The sequence below is a fragment of the Electrona antarctica genome (assembly GCF_951216825.1).
Source record: "Electrona antarctica genome assembly, chromosome: 14".
Lineage (NCBI taxonomy): Eukaryota > Metazoa > Chordata > Actinopteri > Myctophiformes > Myctophidae > Electrona > Electrona antarctica.
Genome location: NC_136795.1, coordinates 38,317,833 through 38,337,481, shown reverse-complemented (window position 1 = coordinate 38,337,481; position 19,649 = coordinate 38,317,833). Strand labels below are relative to the sequence as shown.

General features: G+C 45.7%; 1 protein-coding gene across 1 annotated transcript in view; it reads right to left on the bottom strand.

Annotated features, from left to right (window-relative positions):
- Positions 1-394: 394 nt before the first annotated feature.
- ttyh3a (tweety family member 3a) overlaps positions 395-19,649 on the bottom strand; it is a 48,669-nt gene continuing 29,414 nt past the window's right edge. The window contains exons 12-14 of the mRNA XM_079519579.1: positions 11,167-11,343; positions 7,741-7,825; positions 395-3,328 (exon numbers count right to left, since the gene is read on the bottom strand). Of these exons, the coding sequence (XP_079375705.1) occupies positions 3,242-3,328; positions 7,741-7,825; positions 11,167-11,343 (349 nt within the window). The 3' untranslated portion in view covers positions 395-3,241. The remainder of the gene's footprint in view (positions 3,329-7,740; positions 7,826-11,166; positions 11,344-19,649) is intronic.

Here is a 19,649-nt window from a genome sequence, read left to right as displayed (position 1 = left end):
TCTGTCTGTGTGAAAGTATTTTTTTCCCCTTTGAAATTTCTATCACGTGGAATGTTTATGCATTTAGTGCACATTTTCTTTTATATATCTATCTTACATTCGCTCTCCATATCAGGGGCCTTGGGGTTAAGAGAGTCCGTCCTGAGAGGTCTCAGGTCGGGGTTCGATCGCCGTACCAAAGACTCTGAAAAATGGGACCTAGTGCCTCCCTGCTTGAATTGGATTGGGGTTAAGTTCCTGCGACATACTAGCGTCATGTCCAAGGCTTACTTAAATTCACTCTGTCAGTTGAATTGTTGGAATATAGTGAACCATTCAGCCACTGCAGGGCAGATCTACTTGGAAGAATTTTGAAATATTTGTGAATCACATGAATTCAAGCAAATCATGGCAGAACATTTAGGGTTTGTTTAATTTTAAAACACAGCGTTCAAGCTCAACAAACCACAGGTTTTCACATGTACAAGATTTTAGTTTTCAGAAAGAAATGATATAAAAACAAGGAATCTACAGTGAATTCAATCTCCAAAAAGCAACCAAAGATTAAAACTACTCACCATATCCACATGAATGAAACAATAAATTGTGCTTGCCACAGATTCTATAATGCAAAAAAAAAACTAAAATCAAATCCATAAAAAAAACGAAATTATAAAGAAAAGAAAAACAAAGTTTAAACTAATAATAAATTTAAACGACTTATTTTTCTTGATTTTTGCAGTTTATAGTCTGTACAAGTCTTGCATAAACAATAGGATTACTACTCAAAACAGTAAGATTGCATTAGTATATAATAAAAGTTTACAGAGCATAAATGAGTATCATTTCAAAAAAGTTCAGGCTCATTTCCTTGTTTGATTGCTGAGACAATCAAGGGCTGTGAACCAAATTACAAACAGCTCTTGAGTGAAGACATGTTTAAAAAGAAAAAGGGGGGGGGGGGGGGGTGTGTGATTGGCACAATGGCAAGAATCACCTCTCATACCCCTAACAATGCAGAACTAAAGCACAATTTATATATCGTGGTAGGACGTTGTCACTCGCCAAAAATGTGTTATTTTTGGTGAGTGACACCAATACAATGTATAAATGAGGCTTTAGAGAAGCCAGTTGAAACAGCAGTCAGTAGTACAAAGACTTCAGTCCACATCTGAAGGATCGTCATGCTTCATATGACAAGTAGGTGGCTCCCATGAAAGAGAGGAAGTAGCAGGAACGAATGCCATTCACATTCGCCTCCACAATCCCTGGGGTTAAAGCATACTCACATGATCCATTGGTTTTTGTATAAATCTAAAATGCTAGAACACATTTGTGAGACACTATATTGCTAAAGCATATACTCTTTCCTCTTCTTTGAAATTCACAGACACCGTGACATGCATAATCTTAAACAAACAGATGACATTTGCATTGAGATTCCTGTAGGACATGGCTGATGTAAGCAACCCGCAACAGGACAGCAAGAACTATTTAAAAAAAAAAAAAAGTCGGTAGAGCAGAGAAACTGGCCACTTCCCTGCTCCGTTTAGACCTGAGGCCCTGCAAACAAATCCACTCATCACTTTACAAAAGAACATGGAAACAACCACAACAGATCTGGCAAAAAAAAAAGAGGTCACTGAAAATAATTATCCTAGAGTTTCTTTCTAATAATGTTGCAAATGACAAGTAAATATAATTCCTTGTCCTTCTGTGCTCCAGAATCTCCGACATTAAGAAGCCAGTCGTCAGTGGGCGATAGAACAGTTTGTGCTTCCAGTAGCAGAAAACGGTTCTCCTGTGACAAGTATTTTTTTCCCCCCCAGAAAAGAGCACAGACGTCAAGAAACTTGGTTCATTGTGGTCTCTCTCAGATGATCAAAGTTATGAAAATCGGCAGCCTACGGTGCAAATTGAGAAACAAGCAACTGCAATTCCACTGTGCAGCTCATCCTCGTTGATGTGAGATCATCCATGAGTAGTCAAGTTCACAGCTTCAAAGCACCCTCCTCACTTCTAGTACAGTCATTTGTGGAATAGTGGCTTATCAATCCATTGTATATATATATATACACATAATAAAAAAATAAAATAAAAGCCACAGGGGGGGGGGGGTCACCATCCCAATAGGAAAAGATCTATAATTTTCCAATCACATATACAGTATGTGCAATGCTGCAGAGAGCAGGTTCCAAAACATTTTTCAAATTTAAGACGAATGCAGAAACAAGCCAACATGTTGTGCATGCTGTGATGAGTTGCTATTTGACTCCAGGAGGAACCCTGGTCGACTTGTAAACTGGAGTAAACACAGTTCCCTATGTTACCTTTAATTGAAACGGAGCGCGCTCTCCATATATCAGAACTAGATGAGGTGCTGAGATGTGACACTGTTAGACATGTTAAACCAACAGTACTCCAGTGGTCCAATTTGTAAACTGTATTTTGTTGACAGGGTTTCCTTGAGAAATCACTGGTACAACTAGATTGTGGGGTAGGCGGGGCAGTAGGTTTCTTCCATAGTTGTGAATAAGGCATTTCTCACACTGCCCCACTGAAGTAAAGAGTATACTACAATACTTGTATCAAGTATTTAACTAAATCAGAACCAGCAGTAGTAGTAAATCATTGTTAGTCTATGAACACCTCCACAATCGTCATCATCACAGCAATGCCTAGTTAGATGTGATTTCACACATTTAATGATACATTAAAAAACACATTTCAAGGAAACAAATGTTGGAAAAATGGAATGCCAAGTTAAAAACTAAAATATGCAATTCCAGGCATATCACATAGTTAGAAGATAAAAAAACAAAAACAAATAATTGATTTCATTGCCATGCAACCAGCACCAGATACAAGTTTGTGGTAAACGTCAACTTTTGATTGCAGATATAGTTAAGTAATGTATAACTGAGGGAGTCCAAACAAGAGACTCTGTTGGTTGGGGGGAAAAAATAACAAGCAAACAAACAAAACACCCTACTTTTTGCACACATTGTTGAACGGAATCTGAAAGATCTCTGAAGTCTTTTTTTTATTTTTTAGTAATCCTTCATCCATCTCTGCACAATGATGTGCAGTATTTGGTTCTATGGTGTCGAAGGTGTATAAAAGCCAGTGGTTTCGTACAGTACATGGCTGCCTGATCGACTGAATGAAGAAATGAATGGATCACGTGGAGAGGCGAGGCGAGGCAGCGGAGGAGCTTCACATTGGTCCGTAAGGTGGGAGGGAGGAACTGGTCCAGTGTGGTCTAGCGTGCCGCCGGCGTGGAGGCGGCGGCGGCGCTGGCGTCCGGCGGGCTGTTGGCCAGGTACTTCACCCTCATGCTGTTGGTGTACTGTAGGAGGACACGGAAATAACACAACTAATTAGCAACTTAACGTCTAATCCAGTGGTTCTCAAACGGTTGCATTTCAAGGACGCCTGATAACTGAGGGTGTGCAAATGGGGGCAAGGGGTCCACATTTTGGTTCCATTTGCACACCCTCAGAGTTACAGACCTCCAAGTGTCCATTTGGGACCCCCCTCAGTGAACCCGGAGGGTCCCCGGACCTCACTTTGAGAACCACTGATCTAATAAATATCAGTCTGCACAGATCCTCAGAAAGTGTAGTGAAGATATTACATCTGATTTAAGTATAGTGAAGATATTACATCTGATTTAAGTATAGTGAAGATATTACATCTGATTTAAGTATAGTGAAGATATTACATCTGATTTAAGTATAGTGAAGATATTACATCTGATTTAAGTATAGTGAAGATATTACATCTGATTTAAGTATAGTGAAGATATTACATCTGATTTCTAACATACGCAAGACGCTACTCGTAGGAATTTCTTACCAATATGCGATTGCAATAATATACAGTTCAGCACGATCCAACGATAAAACGGTCACCATTGCAAAGAGAATATACAAACAGTTACATTTTTAAATGTTATACTTGGGCTAATCAAAAATAGCCAATTTACAAGCACACTTTGTGTCACACACACACACATCGTGTATGCTGTGTGCTTGTAGAGGATCTATAACAATTTTATACGTATATCCATTTTCGAACACTTCTGAAAATCGTTTATGATAATTTTTCCTATAATGCCCAAAATGGGGATGCCGGGGTTAATGTGGTTAACCTTTCCAGCGCCTTAAGAGCGAGCTCTCAAGACAAAGAATGCATTGCGAAGAGCTATGATCACATGTTCACTAGGAATTATGTTAACGATCAGCAAGAGCCCTTTTGACCACTGGTGTCAACAGGAGGAAACCTGGTCGACTTGAAAACATCAGAAGCAGCATGGTGGAGGAAATGGTCTGTGTCAGTGCCGTGGTTCCCAAACTTTGTAGCCCGTGACCCAAATGAGAATTTAGATTAGTTTAGTTACCCAAACTAGTGAAAATATCCGATCTACAAGCTCACAATGCGGATCGGCTATATTCACTACTTCTTTAAACATTTGTTTTAGAATTTCTTATATTTTTCTTTTATTTATTCATGAAATTACTTTAGGCCTAATAGGCCATACAAATGGGTCCCGACCCAGTGTTTGGGAAACAGTGGTCTATACGCTACCAGAACACAGTTCACAGGTTCTACAGAACACACACACCAGGTCAGCTGTTAATGACCTGCAATCTTTAAATGCATTTAATTCCAAGTACAGATCTATCTACAGAGAGAGACTACGGTATAAATACATGTAGAAAACACAGTCTCACAGACAGGAGGACTAATTTTCTGGCAGATGAAGGAAATTCCAAACAAAGTGCCCGTTGGCAACTTGGCATAGGGGGTGGTGAAGTCAAAGAACCAAAAATACTTTTTTGGTCGCTATTCTATTTTATAAATGGATCATATTGATGAAATCAAGCAAAGGAGAACTTCATAGTACAAATCTCTCTATATATTAATATACGGAAGATCAATTATGTCAGAAATAACCTTCAGTGGAGAGTACAGTATTATAAATTGTGCAAACTTCCATGCATTGCAGAGTGGCGGGGCCAAACATTCATAGCCATTTCAGAAGCACCCATGCATGCAAAACAAACAATGCAAGCAACAAAATGTGACATCATCTTTTTATGATGTCACATAAGCTGGAATATCTTTGTTTATTATAGTTGTAGACTAGCATTTCAACATTTTGGTCGGTTGAGCTGCTGCATGAAGACACGTTCGCTGAAACAACGATGGCTTACCGTGGACATAAGAATGTCTCAAATGTTTGGTATTGGAACTTTACAGGAGACAGGACCATGAAAATGCAGTGTGGATGAACCGTAATGTCCTCAGGCTACATGGGGGCCCACAGTATTAATGTCAACATCAACGCATGTTTTAAGCACTTAAACTCGATATACTTCAGTTAACCGGAGGCCCCCAGGGGTCTGTGCCACTATACTCTTTTTTTTTTTACACTGTACACTAAATACTTTCACTGAATGTTTGACCCAGGGTTCATGTGGTTAAGGGGCATATCATATCATATAATATCATATATCCTATTTGATCATTTTATGTGGCCCAGAATTCCTGGCAAAGACCCAGCCGGGGGTCTTGTACATGCTTGATCGAGAACAGTTTTATCTTCGTATATTACATTATAAAAATACCTATATACACCTATAGACCTTTCAAACTCAAGGATTATCTAGAGTACTATTATTATAGCCTTATTAATCAGGCTATATGACAACCAGTGATCTATATTACAAAGTGGGTTATGTTATTCCGCCGGTTTCCAGCACAACAACCTTTTGTAACGGTGTGTGTACAAAATACAAATGTATAATTTTAAAGACCGACACCAAGTCAAACTCCTTGTTCGTGACTTACTCAGTAAACAAAAGGCATTCCGATTCTTTCACACACTGGACACGCAATGTCACTTGCAAACCCCCTCCCACCAATTCCAGTTAAAAACAATCAACAGGGACTGTTGCCAAAGTTCAGCTTGAGGGCTTCTCGGTACTGAGGTTGAATTGTTTGTGCACTCAAGGGTCATGGACACGCCTCACTCAGGGCAGATGTTCATATGTTCCTCCTAAAAAAGCTGTGGTGACTGGTGAGGGACGATCCCCGATTTATACTTGGTTGCACGCCAGTGTCGCGCGCACACACAGAAAAAAAAAAGCAGATTTACTGGTTTGCAGATCAGCCATTTTCAGTACAGCGGGCAGGACACACAGACGTGAAACCAAGCATACGTCAGGCTTAAGGGAAACATGCAGCCCAGGGCCACAGGGAACACACATCAGGTGGTACACTAGCAAGGGTCAAGACACAGTGAGAGAGAGAGAGACCCAACAGACTCTGGTTGTATGTGGACTGTGGAGTGGACAGGGGGGTGGAGTGGAGCCGGGGGGGTCTTGGGGCACAGTACACAGGGAGGAGGAATAGGCCAGCAAGTGGAGGTGTTGCAGGCATGTTTAGTACCTGTTTCACACTGCGCGGACGAGAGGCTACCAAAACGATCTTGAACTCTTCGAGGGCTTTAATTGCCAGCCGAGATGGCTGTCACTGCCCATGGGAGCCAAATACAACTGGATGGGTGTGCAAGAGAGAGAGAGAGAACAACGACAAAGAGAAGAGTATGTAGAGAAGATAGACAGGGCGGCGTCTCGGGCTCCCCGGCGGACGCACAGAGATGATACCAGGGAAGGGGAAGAGTCTCCAGAGGGGCTCAGGCAAGAGGTTGTGTGTCAGGGAACAGTCAGTGTTATGGTTGAGGTCCATTCACAACACACACAGCCTAGTAAAACACTTAAAGGAAATGCTTCAACCTAGTAGTCTTCCTAGTCTTGAAACGCATCAGGCTGAAGAAACAAACGCAACAACACCGCCAAAAGAAAAAAGCTTTTCAAATTGGTCCACGGCAGTTAATCAACAGGATCAATTAATTGAATTTAAATGTTGTTAGGGTAGATCTATTTTCTAATTAACATACAGTGTGATGGTGTCGTGCAGCATTAAAAAGCCCATCTACAAGCTTTCAACGTGTTGTGAACTTGCGAGCTTGTAGTTCTACATTTTGTTTTTACATTATGCCTACAACAGGTTGTACGCTGTTAAATATGTTCCAGTGAACATTCTAAAGAATTAATGTGGTTAAAATGTGCATATGTAACAATTTACCGCCAACATTTGGATGACGCCCATTGCTTTTATTTTGTTTTGATCCATTAAAACTGGGAAAGCATCCGTGTAATTTTTTATTTAGTTTTACGTCGGTTGTCCAGCAATAGCAGATGCGAGCTTACATCTGCTATTATTTATTTCTTTGAAAAATCTTGAAAGTGAAAAATCTTGAAAGTCTTAAGAGAGGCAGCTTGAGATAAGGGCGCATGTTATACACTTCTGTAAATGTCACTGATGAGTCTAGGACTAAAATTAAGCAGCATTATTTCAACCACTAAATATTTGACCACAGAAAATTCGTCCTGAAGGCTGAAGTTGACTAAAACCTTTCTGACACATGAACCACTTCAGTCCTATATAATTTGCTGTACGACGAATAGTGAAAATACTGCATCTGCGAGCCCACAACACTCAACACTGTCGCTTGTTGTTTAAATGACAACTGTTTTTGCCTCTAATAATGACACGTGCTGTGATGTGACGTGGAGTGCAGGGCTGTGCTGTGCTTCGCTACAACCCTCGCCACGGACGGCCTTCCAAATGACCCCAGCAAGGTGTTCCGTTCAGCGAGACAAGCTGTCCTGGGAGCGTTTTCCCACTTACCGAGGGGGGAGGGGACTCTCTCTCTTGGACTATCAGAGGTGTGTTCTCACAGCGCGCCGGGTTCTGGAAGTTGGCGTTCTGATTCCTGTCGGGGTGAAAAATGTACATGATGTCAGTACACGGCGGCATATAAAATGTACATGATGTCAGAACACGGCATGGGAGCGGAGGCGAAAGACGCAAATCCCTCATCCAGCGCCCCTAAACATGCACGGCATGAGCCCCGTAATCATATATACACCCATGCATGGATTTTACAGTTCTTAAACGTTGCATAGTCAATTGCTAAAGCCACCATTCCCATCATATCGATGCTGTAGCGTCCAGACATGGCAGTGTGACCCCCACCTCCCCATTAGCCCAGTAAGACCTGAACACAGCATCTGTGTCACCTTAGCTTTTAACCACTTTAACCATTATTTTAAACTTCTACAAGCTCATAGCACGGCACCGAGTGCTGTGCTACGAGCTTGTAGATCTGCTATTTTTTTCTAAAATCGTGAAAACATGTTCAAAATCTTTGAATATTCTTTCACAGCAAACGTTTTTAACTCAAATCTTCGCTTCTGGACGGACACACACACACACACACACACACCCTGGAACAACATATTTTCAGATGGGGGTCAGCGTTGCATATAACTACTTTTGGGGTCCACTGATGAAAACTGTCATGCCATGATTTAGTTCAGAAGACATTTGTAGAATCTGGCGTCGGGTCTAAATGGGTTAGTGTTCCTAATCCCGATGTTCATTCATAAGGCTGCTGGCGTTGCTTTTCAAAGGCCCCTGCAGCTGGACGCCAACAGCTGCATGTGTCAGCCACTACTCTCACTCTCACTGAGAGAAGCCAGCTCCTCTCCGGGGACTCTTAACCCATTTTGACCCGAGATCAGATTCTAAAAATGTCTTCCACATCCTGACAGTTTTCTGAAAAAGCTATGTTTCTATGTCAGTCGTTCTTCGATTTTTCAAAAATAGCAGACCTACAAGCTCGTAGCGCGCCACTCGGTGGCGCGCTATGAGCTTGTAGATCTGCTATTTTTCAATAGCTAAAGCGTAACATAATGCTAACACCAAAAGGGGTTCCCGCCCAAAATGGGTTAAACACTGACTGAAGTAACAGCGCTCCATCACATCACGGCGTCTCACATTCCTCGTCTCCACGAAAAGCCCGACTCCAGAGTCCAAACAGTGTGCGAGAAAAAAACGGTATCATCTCACACACTTCCAAGTCCTTCCCATAGCACCTCCTAAGTCTCCGGGAGCCAGTTGCACCACCTCACACCAAGTTCAAACTTAGCCTAGTCATAGCTTAAATTAGGTTTTAGTCAAGCCATTTATTAAAGGGGAATTTCACCCTAAACCTTTTACAAAAGTAAGTTGATAATTATGTATATTGACCAAAAAATAAAAATAAAGATATAGGGGAGCTGGGGCTGGAGCTGCTGCTGGAGGGGTCTAACGCTAGAACTCCTATTCAATCGCGCAATTGGTTTTAGTTTTTTGTCTGTTCTAGATGATGTGACAGGAACACCTGGTCTACGTGAGCTGATGTTAGACCCCCCCAGGAGCAGCTCCAGCTCCAGCCCCAGCCCCCCTATATCCTTTATTTATTTATTTTGGTCAATATACATAATTATCAACTTACTTTTGTAAAAAAAGGTTTAGGGAGAAATTCCCCTTTAAGCTATAACCAGGCTAAGGTTTAGTGTGAGGTTGTGCAACTGGCTCCAGGTAAACGGAATGCTCGCCTTAAAAACACGCTCGTCCGCATTTATTTCCGCCGTACCGCTTGTGGGGCGGTTCTTGGATTTGTTTTATTGAGAATAAGGTTAGAAATAAGTGTAGGGTTAGCCATAGTTTTATTGTGGTCAAGTTTAGGAATAGGTTAGGGTTTTGGGCACCGTTTTACCGAGGTTAAAGGATAAGACCAGGTTTGGGTTGCCATGATGCAACTCCAAATGTGTACAAGAAAAAATAAAGTGATTAGAAATTGATAATTAAAAATATGCTCCTTATTGACTTGCATTGCACGCAGAAACAGCTCTCAAAGTCACTCTTTTAGTACATAAAAGAGTGACATGACACAAACAAAGTAAAAAAATGGACAAATCAACAGGAAGTTAACATTTTTATAAAATAATAAAACGAGTCTTGGTGATGCTCTATATTGTCTGAATCAACTTTGTTTGTGCTTGTTTACGTACTCAAAGAGTGACTTTGAGAGCCGTTTCAGCATACAATGTAAGTCGATATTTTGAATTATCAATTTCTAATCACTGGAGCAATTATTTTTTATTTCTTTTCACATTTGGAGTTACATCATGGCAAGGTAACTACACAACCCAAACCTCTACTTACCCTTCAAGGTTCGGAATACCAGGCAGAGCATTTGCGCCGGCTGTACCGCCCATGGACATAGAAAGGTAGACGCCTCCTTCGGCTCTGGGGCGTCTGTATTCAAGTGAGGGCAAGCTTCCGCGTTGGTGCTTTACTAGTCTCATGTAGCCAGACAACTATTCCACAATCTCCGAATGCTATAGAGTCTGGAACTACAGCTCCCGAAATCAGAGTAAGGAAGATGCCATTTCCGTTTTTTATTTATTTATTTATTTCCTTTTCTGCTAAGCTAAGGCTGTAAAGACGAAACGGAAGTGGCGAGGAGGCTCCACTTCCGCTTTATAGTTTACTCATGACAGCTCTTCCGTTGCTCCAGACGTATGTATGATGAAAGCATTTGGAAATTGCGAGAGGCAACAGTCTGGTATCGCGAGACTAGTGCTTTACAGAAGCTTCCACGTGCGTCACAGAGCGGACGTTCGGTAGGCCAATCAGAGGCTATGTAAAAAATGTTACTTGAGTGGCAGCGTGGCATCCGGCCTCACGTCGATTCAGGTCGCTCCAATGAAGTGCAGCGGCCATTGAGGCATCTATTGTTGACGGGCGCCATCCCCTCCCATGCCCAGCTTTGAGTGTTTGTGCAAACACAAAACGTCGAAGACAAAAGTGAGGACGCAAATTGTGATTGGGCGGCGTGATTGGGTGGGAGATGTGCCATTGGTTGAGAACGCGATGATGTATGATGACGCCACTCACTTCACACGGGTGTTGTTTTTGGAGGGCGCTAGCCCCTCCTGTGTCCAGCTTTGAGGGTGTGTGTAAAACAAACATTGTCCTAACACAAAACATTAAATGCCATTGAAAATGGACGGCCATTTTTGAGCGTTTGTGTAAACACAAACATTACGTTAACACAAACATTGAAGACGAAGGTGAGGACGCAAATTCTGATTGGCCGGAATGAGATGACGTATGATGATGTATGATGATAAGACATCATCGTACATCTCACACACAGGTGTGATGTATGTAATTGTATATCTGTGGTACCCGGCGAGGCGTTTTGGAGCTGCCGTGACTTACATGTACTCGGTGACGGGTGCGTTGCTGACGGTGTGCGCGGCGGCGGGGATGCTGGTCTCGCTGCCGTAGCTGCTGCCACAGCTGTACATGCTGGGCATGTGGACGCGGTACAGGTTGTCCTGGTTCTGTCTGCCTCCGTGGGGGGCGATGGACTCGTCCTCGCTGTCCTCCTCCGTCCTGCAACCAAACAAATGACACACCAGTGTTGATTTCGTCGACTAAAACTAAGACGAAAAATGTTTTTTCACTGACGAAAACTAAATGGAAACTAAGCTATGACTAACTATACTGACAATTGTCAACAAATATAAACTAGACTAAAATGTTAGGAAGGGACTAGTGGACAAGAGATCCAGTATAAGTCATTTTACACTTGGTTGCATGCTGAAAATAGCCGATCTACAAGCTTCGTCCAATAGCCGATCTACAAGCTTCGTCCAGCTTGTAGATCGGCTATTTTCAGCAAGTGTAAAAACAGTCATTACGATGGCATCAAGGCCCGCCAAAATACATTTTAGAAGACTAAATCAACTGTAGATTTAGTCGACTAAAATCTTATGATATTTAGTCGACTAAAACTAGACTAACACTAAAACATTCCAGGTGACTAAAATGTGACTGAAACGAAATGAAAACTATTGAAGAGACTATGACGAATACTAAAATCTGCTGCCAAAAGCAACACTGACTGACTGACTGACTGACACACACACACACACACACACACACACACAAACCACACAAACAACAAAGTCAGACACCACCACCAGGGGGACCCCCACTCACATAAGAGACAAGAGCAGCACAATGATAATAATGATAATACCACACATAAGTGTCGTTTTTTTGTAGTAATTCGTGGTTGTATTATATAGAAATTTCACGAAATACCTTTCGTTTATGGGTAGGTTTCCTTCAAAACCTAGCTGCAGAACATTATTTTATGTACTCCCAGGACAGAAAATTCTAGAATTTTCGCTGTCCTGGGCTCTAAGGGTGACGTAGGAAGCCACGCCTATCCCGTATAGATACCTGCGTGGCTACGTCAGCCCTCATTCAACTTTTCTTCTGCTAAGCTGCGAGAACGAACTTTAACATTCCAGTGTGTGCAGGGTAATATATCTCGCAAACTCGGCCGAGAGATTAATTCTTTAGGACCGTGAGATCTCTGGCACACTCTCGAAGCAAACAGAAGGATACTTCTCGAGAAAAAAAGCCGAACTTCGACACAAGTGAGTTCTAGCCGGCAACTTGTTGCTACGCTAGCTTGTCGAAAAAACAGCTCGCGCCTCTTTTTCTCTCTCGCTAAAGCTAGCGTTTGTTAGCTTAAAGCTATCGATAGTTAGCTTAGCGCTACTAGGCAGATACGCCTGTGGTCTACTATTACACGCCACGAGGAAGATAAACCTGTGGCTGTTAAGCACTCGGACTCCTCTCTCTACAAGCAACCATGTCGCTGACGAGGGAGACCCAGCCCGGGGAAAGACGCCATCGACGACAGCCGGTGCCCGCCGACTGTCAAGAAGGCCCCAAACAAAAGACGTGCTCCACCTGGGGATGCGGGAACACGATGTCGGGCAAAGACGGGCATGACGAGTGCATGTATTGTCTCGGCCTCACCCACACCCGTGAGTCCATGGAGGAAATCGGTCCCGTTTGCCTCCATTGTGAGGAAATGGACGACGACGTCCTAAACAACAGGCTCGGACGTGTCCAAAGGTATTATGACAACTTTGCCGCCCACGGACTCCGAGAGAGGAGCCCCACTCCTCCCCCGCGACGAGCTCGCATACAAGTCCCGCCAAGGGGACAACGAGCTACCCCGAGACAGAGGCTCGACTACTCGGGCAACAGAGCCCCAACCGGAGCCTCTTCTTCAAGAGCAGCACCTGCCGGCGCTAGCCGAGACAGGTACGCTACTTCAGCCTCTGCAACCAGGGCTCACGAGGCCACTGATTACGAGGCTCATGGCGCGAGGCCAAGGGATACCTTCGCACCGCGCCGCTCTTCCCCAGCTCCACGTGCTCGACAACACGTCGTGCAGGCCACCATTGAGTGCCCGCCCAGACATACAGCTAGACGCAGACAGCCTGCTGTTGCACCCAGCTATATGGTGGACCGCCTGGACCCTTCCCCAGACCGCGCAATGTCTCCCGGTGGGGAGCATTGGACTACCAGGGAGGAAGGGGAGCTTCTTGATGACGAGCTCCCTTCCTTCCAGGAGCAACTCCAGGACTACCACGTCCTGGACGAGGCCTACGCGGACGAGCGAGATGGCCATGATGACCTCTCCCCCGGGGACTACGTCAGCACCACTCGTCGCCCCTTCGACGACCTGGATGCCATGGAAATACAGGAGCACCAGCAAGCCAGGGCTCCTGTCCCCCCGCCTCCTGTACCCCCCATGGATGACTCCAATATTTACGAGATATACAGGAAGGCTAGTGCACGTTGTAACCACACATGGCCTAAGTCAACTGTCAAGGTACTACCATGGGAAGGCAGGACTGATGAGTCCGCCCCCCCCCCTGCACCTAGAAGACAGAAGCTCCCTATGGCACAGGGCTTCGAGGAGGCCATGATGCACGCCTGGGACGAACCCCTCCTGAAGGTGGATTTTCCCAAGGCCAGCGCCAAGGGGCCCAACGACATACCAGATAAACAAACCCTCGCCATAGACTTCATGCCAGCTATGGACAAGGCTATAGCGGCCTACCTGGCCAACCCTGCAGCTCCTAGAGTGGATCACCACGTAAAGGAACCGCAGCTCCTGTCCAGCAGCGTGAGGGAAGCCTCAAAACTGAACAAGTGGCAGTATGCACACATGTCCTTCGTGGCGAAGGCCCTCAATGCAGGAGCACTTCTCCAGGGTTCCATGAAGAGCCTCCTCATTGAGATGGGACAGAAGTCCATTAAAGTCCAGCTAGCGGAACTGCCAGAAGACCTGGCCGAGTTACGCCGCCTGAATCACGAGATGGCCACCCTCCAGAGGGACTCCACTCTCCACAACGCCAAGGCAATGGCATGTTCCATCCTCCAGGAGAGATGGCGTTGGGTCGATCAGACCAGCGCCATCTCCCTGGAGACAAAGAAAGAGTTTGTGGCTGGAAATATCCACCCAGACAGTATGTTTAAGGACGCTCTGGCCAAGATGTCAGAGACCATCCAACAGCTCGAGTCCTCCACCAAGACGATGAAGGCGCTCGAACCGCTGGCCAACCAGGCCGCCCCGGTAGGCCGCCCCAAGGCTAAGAAGGCACCCTGGAAGGCCAAGACCGATGACAAACCCAGGTCCCAGGACCGGAGCGGAGATAGACAGCGACAGCCTGCAGGCCGAGGCAGAGCAGACCGCCGCACCTCTCCGCCGCCCTACAAGGCCAGGAGCGCTCCCAGAGGCCGAGGCCAGGGGAAGCGCAAATGACCTGCCCGGGCCGGGTCATCTTCCCCACCACACTCAGAGTTCAAGGCCAGAGGTGGGGATCACAGATCTCACCTCAGAGCCTGCGCTGAAGCGCTTAAGGGGGCCTGTACACAGTGCTGTGAGCACCGTTGTACAGACCCCCAAAATTGTTATGTGCAATTCACATGTGTATGTTTTTCCACGTTGTTCAATAAAGAAAACAAAAAAACAAAAAACACAAAAAACAATAAAACCAACTCTGAAGGGCATAGGCCCAGTGGGAAAGATAACCCACACTGTGACAGCTTTAGCTGTCACAGGCCAAGAGCCCCACGCCAATTTTTTCCAAACTCAATACCGAAAAAATTCACTAGAGGGAGACATTTCACACAAAGTAAGTCTTCCCCTAGGCAGGCCATGCACCACGCTGACAAGCACAGGGAACCCTTTGTCACGTCATCTGTCACAATGGCGGATATCCGGGGCTTCCCCGTGGATAATCCGTACAATTCAGACAGGATACAGGCTACAGTTCGCCTCCAAACCGCCCACTTCCAGGAAAATTATTTTCTCAGAAGCGAGCGGGCAAAAGGCCGCCATTCTGCAAGAGGAAATCAATTCATTAATGCAGAAAGGCGCCATCACAGAGGTGGCCCTCGACCAATCAATGAACGGTTTTTACTCCCGCTATTTCTTGGTAAAGAAAAAGGGGGGCGGACTCCGTCCCATTCTAGACCTGAGGGCATTGAATCGTCACTTAAAAAAGCTGCGATTCAAAATGCTTACTCCACCAGTCCTCCTACGCCTAATTCGCGAAGGGGACTGGTTTACGTCGATAGACCTGCAAGACGCATATTTCCACATTCCGATTTACCCGCCGCACAGAAAATTTCTGCGCTTCGGGTTCAGAGGAAAAGTGTACGAGTACACAGTCCTTCCCTTCGGAATGTCACTGAGTCCCAGAGTCTTCATAAAGTGCACCGCGGCAGCTATCGCTCCGCTCCGACAGCAAGGGATCCGTCTCGCTACATACGTAGACGACTGGATCCTACTTGCAGACTCTCCACGAGAAGCACTGTCGCACACACATCGTGTGCTCAGCCACCTCGACTCGCTTGGGTTTATAATAAACCACGAGAAGAGTATGCTTATGCCAACACAGTCAATAGACTTTATAGGCATAACACTGAACTCAATCTCTTACACGGCCCGCCTGAGCCAAGAGAGAATAGACGCAACACTGCAGTGCGTGGCGTCATTCAAAAGGGGACGCTCGATTCCTTTTCATGCATGCCTCCGGATGGCGGGGTTAATGGCCTCTGCGGTCTATTTAATCCGCCTAGCAAGGCTACATATGAGACCTTTCCAACGATGGATAGGCTCTCTACATGTACCAATGCACCGTCGGCACCAGAAGGTAACAGTAACATCACAATGCATACTAGCCCTTCAATGGTGGTCAGACAGGAAAACCCTCTCAGAGGGCGTCCCCATGGGAAAGCCTCTGATCAGGAAAGTCATCACTACAGACGCCAGCATGACAGGCTGGGGAGCCACGATGGAAGGACTCACAGCCAGAGGTTTATGGTTGGGGCCACTACGTGCCCTTCACATAAATTACTTAGAGCTCATGGCAGTCTTCCTCGCCCTGAAATACTTCGAGCAGCGCATCCTGGGTTGCCATGTCCTAGTCAGGACAGACAACACCACGGCCATGTGCTACATCAACAGACAAGGTGGACTCAGGTCCCCTCGTCTTCATCAACTGGCTCAGAAACTGATCCTGTGGTGCAACACACGCGTCCTCTCAATAGTAGCGTGTCACGTCCCAGGTCTTCTGAACACAGGGGCAGACCTGCTGTCCAGAGGACCTCTCCGCTACTCAGACTGGTCACTACACCCTCATGCAGTGGCCCAGGTCTGGAGCAGGTTTGGGAAATCCAAGGTGGATCTCTTTGCCACAGAGGAGAACACGAAGTGTCCCCTCTTCTTCGCAATCAGGGGACCATCAACGTTGGGGCTAGACGCTCTGTCACACCAATGGCCCAAAACCCTTCTCTACGCCTTTCCCCCGCTATCCCTCATCAGCCCCACTCTGGACAGAGTGAGGACTCAGGGTCTGAAGGTGCTCCTAATAGCCCCGTCGTGGGGGGTCTGGAGGTCGGAAATAACCCCTCTCCTCTACGACCAGCCGTGGAGAATTCCCCTTCGAGCGGATCTCCTCTCTCAAGCGAGGGGGGAGATCTTCCACCCTCACCCCCAGGACCTAGACCTATGGGTCTGGCCCGTCAAAGGGTGATGTTGACTGCCGTGGGTCTACCTCCGAACGTAATCGAAACGATTCAGAAAGGCAGAGCCCAGTCAACAAGGGACCGTTACGACACAGCCTGGCGCGTCTTCGAGCATTGGTGCTCACGAAGACCAGACCAAACAGTCCCCTACCAGGCCTCAGTGATCGACGTCCTGTCATTCCTGCAGGAGCTCCTAGACAATGGTCTAGGCCTCTCCTCAGTCAAGGTCCATTTGGCGGCAATCTCTGCCTGCCACCCAGGCTTTGATAACCAGACGGTGTGGAAGCACCCGCTGGTAAAACAATTCATGAAGGGTGTACGCAGGGAACATAGGACATGCAGATCCCTCGTTCCCTCGTGGGATTTGTCCCTGGTTCTAAAGGCGCTGGCTACAGCACCCTTTGAACCACTACAAACCGTGAGCCTCAAGCTCCTAACCCTGAAGGTGGCTCTCCTGATCGCACTCACGACAGCAAAAAGGGTCAGCGACCTACATGCGCTCTCGATCTCTCCAGACTGCATGAGGTTCGATGAGGGGTCGACCAAGGTCACCCTAAAGGCAAACCCCGCCTTCATTCCCAAAAATGCTCTCTCAGTGTGTGTGCCAGTGAACCTACAGGCTTTCCATCCCCCGCCGTTCTCCTCTGACGAAGACAGCAGGCTTAATTGCCTCTGCCCAGTCAGAGCTTTACGCATATACGCGGATAGACTGGCTCCCTTCAGACAAGGAAGCCAACTCTTTGTGTCCTGGGGTGCCAGGACCAAAGGAAAGCCCGTCACGAAGGTCACTATCTCTAACTGGATAGTGGAAGCCATCCGTCTGGCCTACACTAGCCAAGGATTCCCCTCAAGCCCTGAGGGCCCACTCCACAAGAGGTGTGGCAGCTTCCTGGGCACTCTACAAGGGTGTCTCCATTCAGGAAGTCTGCACAGCAGCAAGCTGGTCTACACCCTCGACTTTCGCCACATACTATAACCTAGATGTGGCAGCGCCTTCGCTAGCGCACGCGGTCTTGGGGGCCGCTGCTCAGTAAGGCATCAGGGCAGCATAGCGCTGCCTCCTGCCCTCCACAAGGACTAGGTTCTGGACCCAAAAGGGTCCGAGCCCCTCCCAAAAGGTTTACCTGGGACCCACTGGAAGTTCAGGTCACGGGAGTTCATAAAGTCCCATAAACGAAAGGTATTTCGTGAAATTTCTATATAATACAACGTTAAAGGTTACTTTAGTAACCACGGTTGTATATATAAATTGAACGAAATACCTTTCGTGGAACGCCCTTCTGTTCTCTAAAGCAGAAGAAAAGTTCCGAATGAGGGCTGACGTAGCCACGCAGGTATCTATACGGGATAGGCGTGGCTTCCTACGTCACCCTTAGAGCCCAGGACAGCGAAAATTCTAGAATTTTCTGTCCTGGGAGTACATAAAATAATGTTCTGCAGCTAGGTTTTGAAGGAAACCTACCCATAAACGAAAGGTATTTCGTTCAATTTATATATACAACCGTGGTTACTAAAGTAACCTTTAACGTTCTATTCAGTTTCATCTGTACCCAAACGATGAATAAAAACTATGTGTTCTATGGGTTTTGGGATATTCAACGTTTCCACTGTGCTTTACCATTGAAACACCATTCATGGACTATGGTCCGCCAGTGATCTATACCCCCTTTCCCTCTACATCAGGGGTTCTCAACCCATGGGTCGCGACCCCTCGGGGGGGGGTCGCCAAATTATTTTAGGGGGTCCCCAAATTATTTTAAAAAAAAGAAAAAAAAGATTTTTTTAAAAATTTTATTTCACGATTTTTCAAAAATAGCAGACCTACAAGCTCATAGCGCGCCACTCGGTGGCGCGCTATGAGCTTGTAGATCTGCTATTTTTCAATAGCTAAATTATAACTTATATAGCTTAAAACACCAAAAGGGGTTCCCGCCCAAAATGGTTTAAGGTTATTGTAGCAGTTATTGTAGAGTCTACATCACACCAGTTTGCTGAAAACAGCAGAGCTTGAGCTTGTAAAACGGAGCAGATAAAGTGCGCCCGTTATGAGATGCCCAGAAGACAGAGACGGTCGGGTATAGCCGGGGGTTCATGTGGTTTAATGCAAAAGGAACAAAGAATGTTAAAAATAGACTCATATTTATGTAATTGCTTCTGTGCAAAATGCCCCAGTTGTGCCACTTCACAGTGCATGCATTGGTTTCACTGTGAGGTACAGCTTGTGCTCGAGGGCCATGCAGGCACAAGGCTCTACTGTGTGACTGAGACGGGGGCCGACGGAACTGTGTATGAAGCACTGTGACATTAAGAAAGATGAGATAAAGATAATGCAAATAACAAAGGCTGAAAAAAGCCTAGTGCAAACCCACGGTGCACCAACGAGCGCCGATATCAAGGAGGCTGTCTCCCTCTAGTGTTCAGTAACACCCCCGGGTGTTTCAGCAGCATAACTAACCGATGACATCATCATAGAGTTGCATTCACTGCAGCATAAAGCACATTTTTTTTACCCCGCTGTTCAAAGGAAAATCCGACGTTTGATGTTAAGAGTTATATAATTTTATGAACTAAATAGATTTGACACTGATCTTTTAACATTAGGGGAACATCTTTACAATAACCTAGTATCAAGAGGCTGGAAATCCCATTTGGGGTTGAACATAATTGAATTTGTTGAGCACTGATGTTGATTGTAATTTAACCCATTTTGGGCGGGAACCCTTTTTGGTGTTTTCTTTTCAAAATCTTTTTATTCAGGTTTCTGACAGTCGCCCAGGGGCAAGTATTAAACA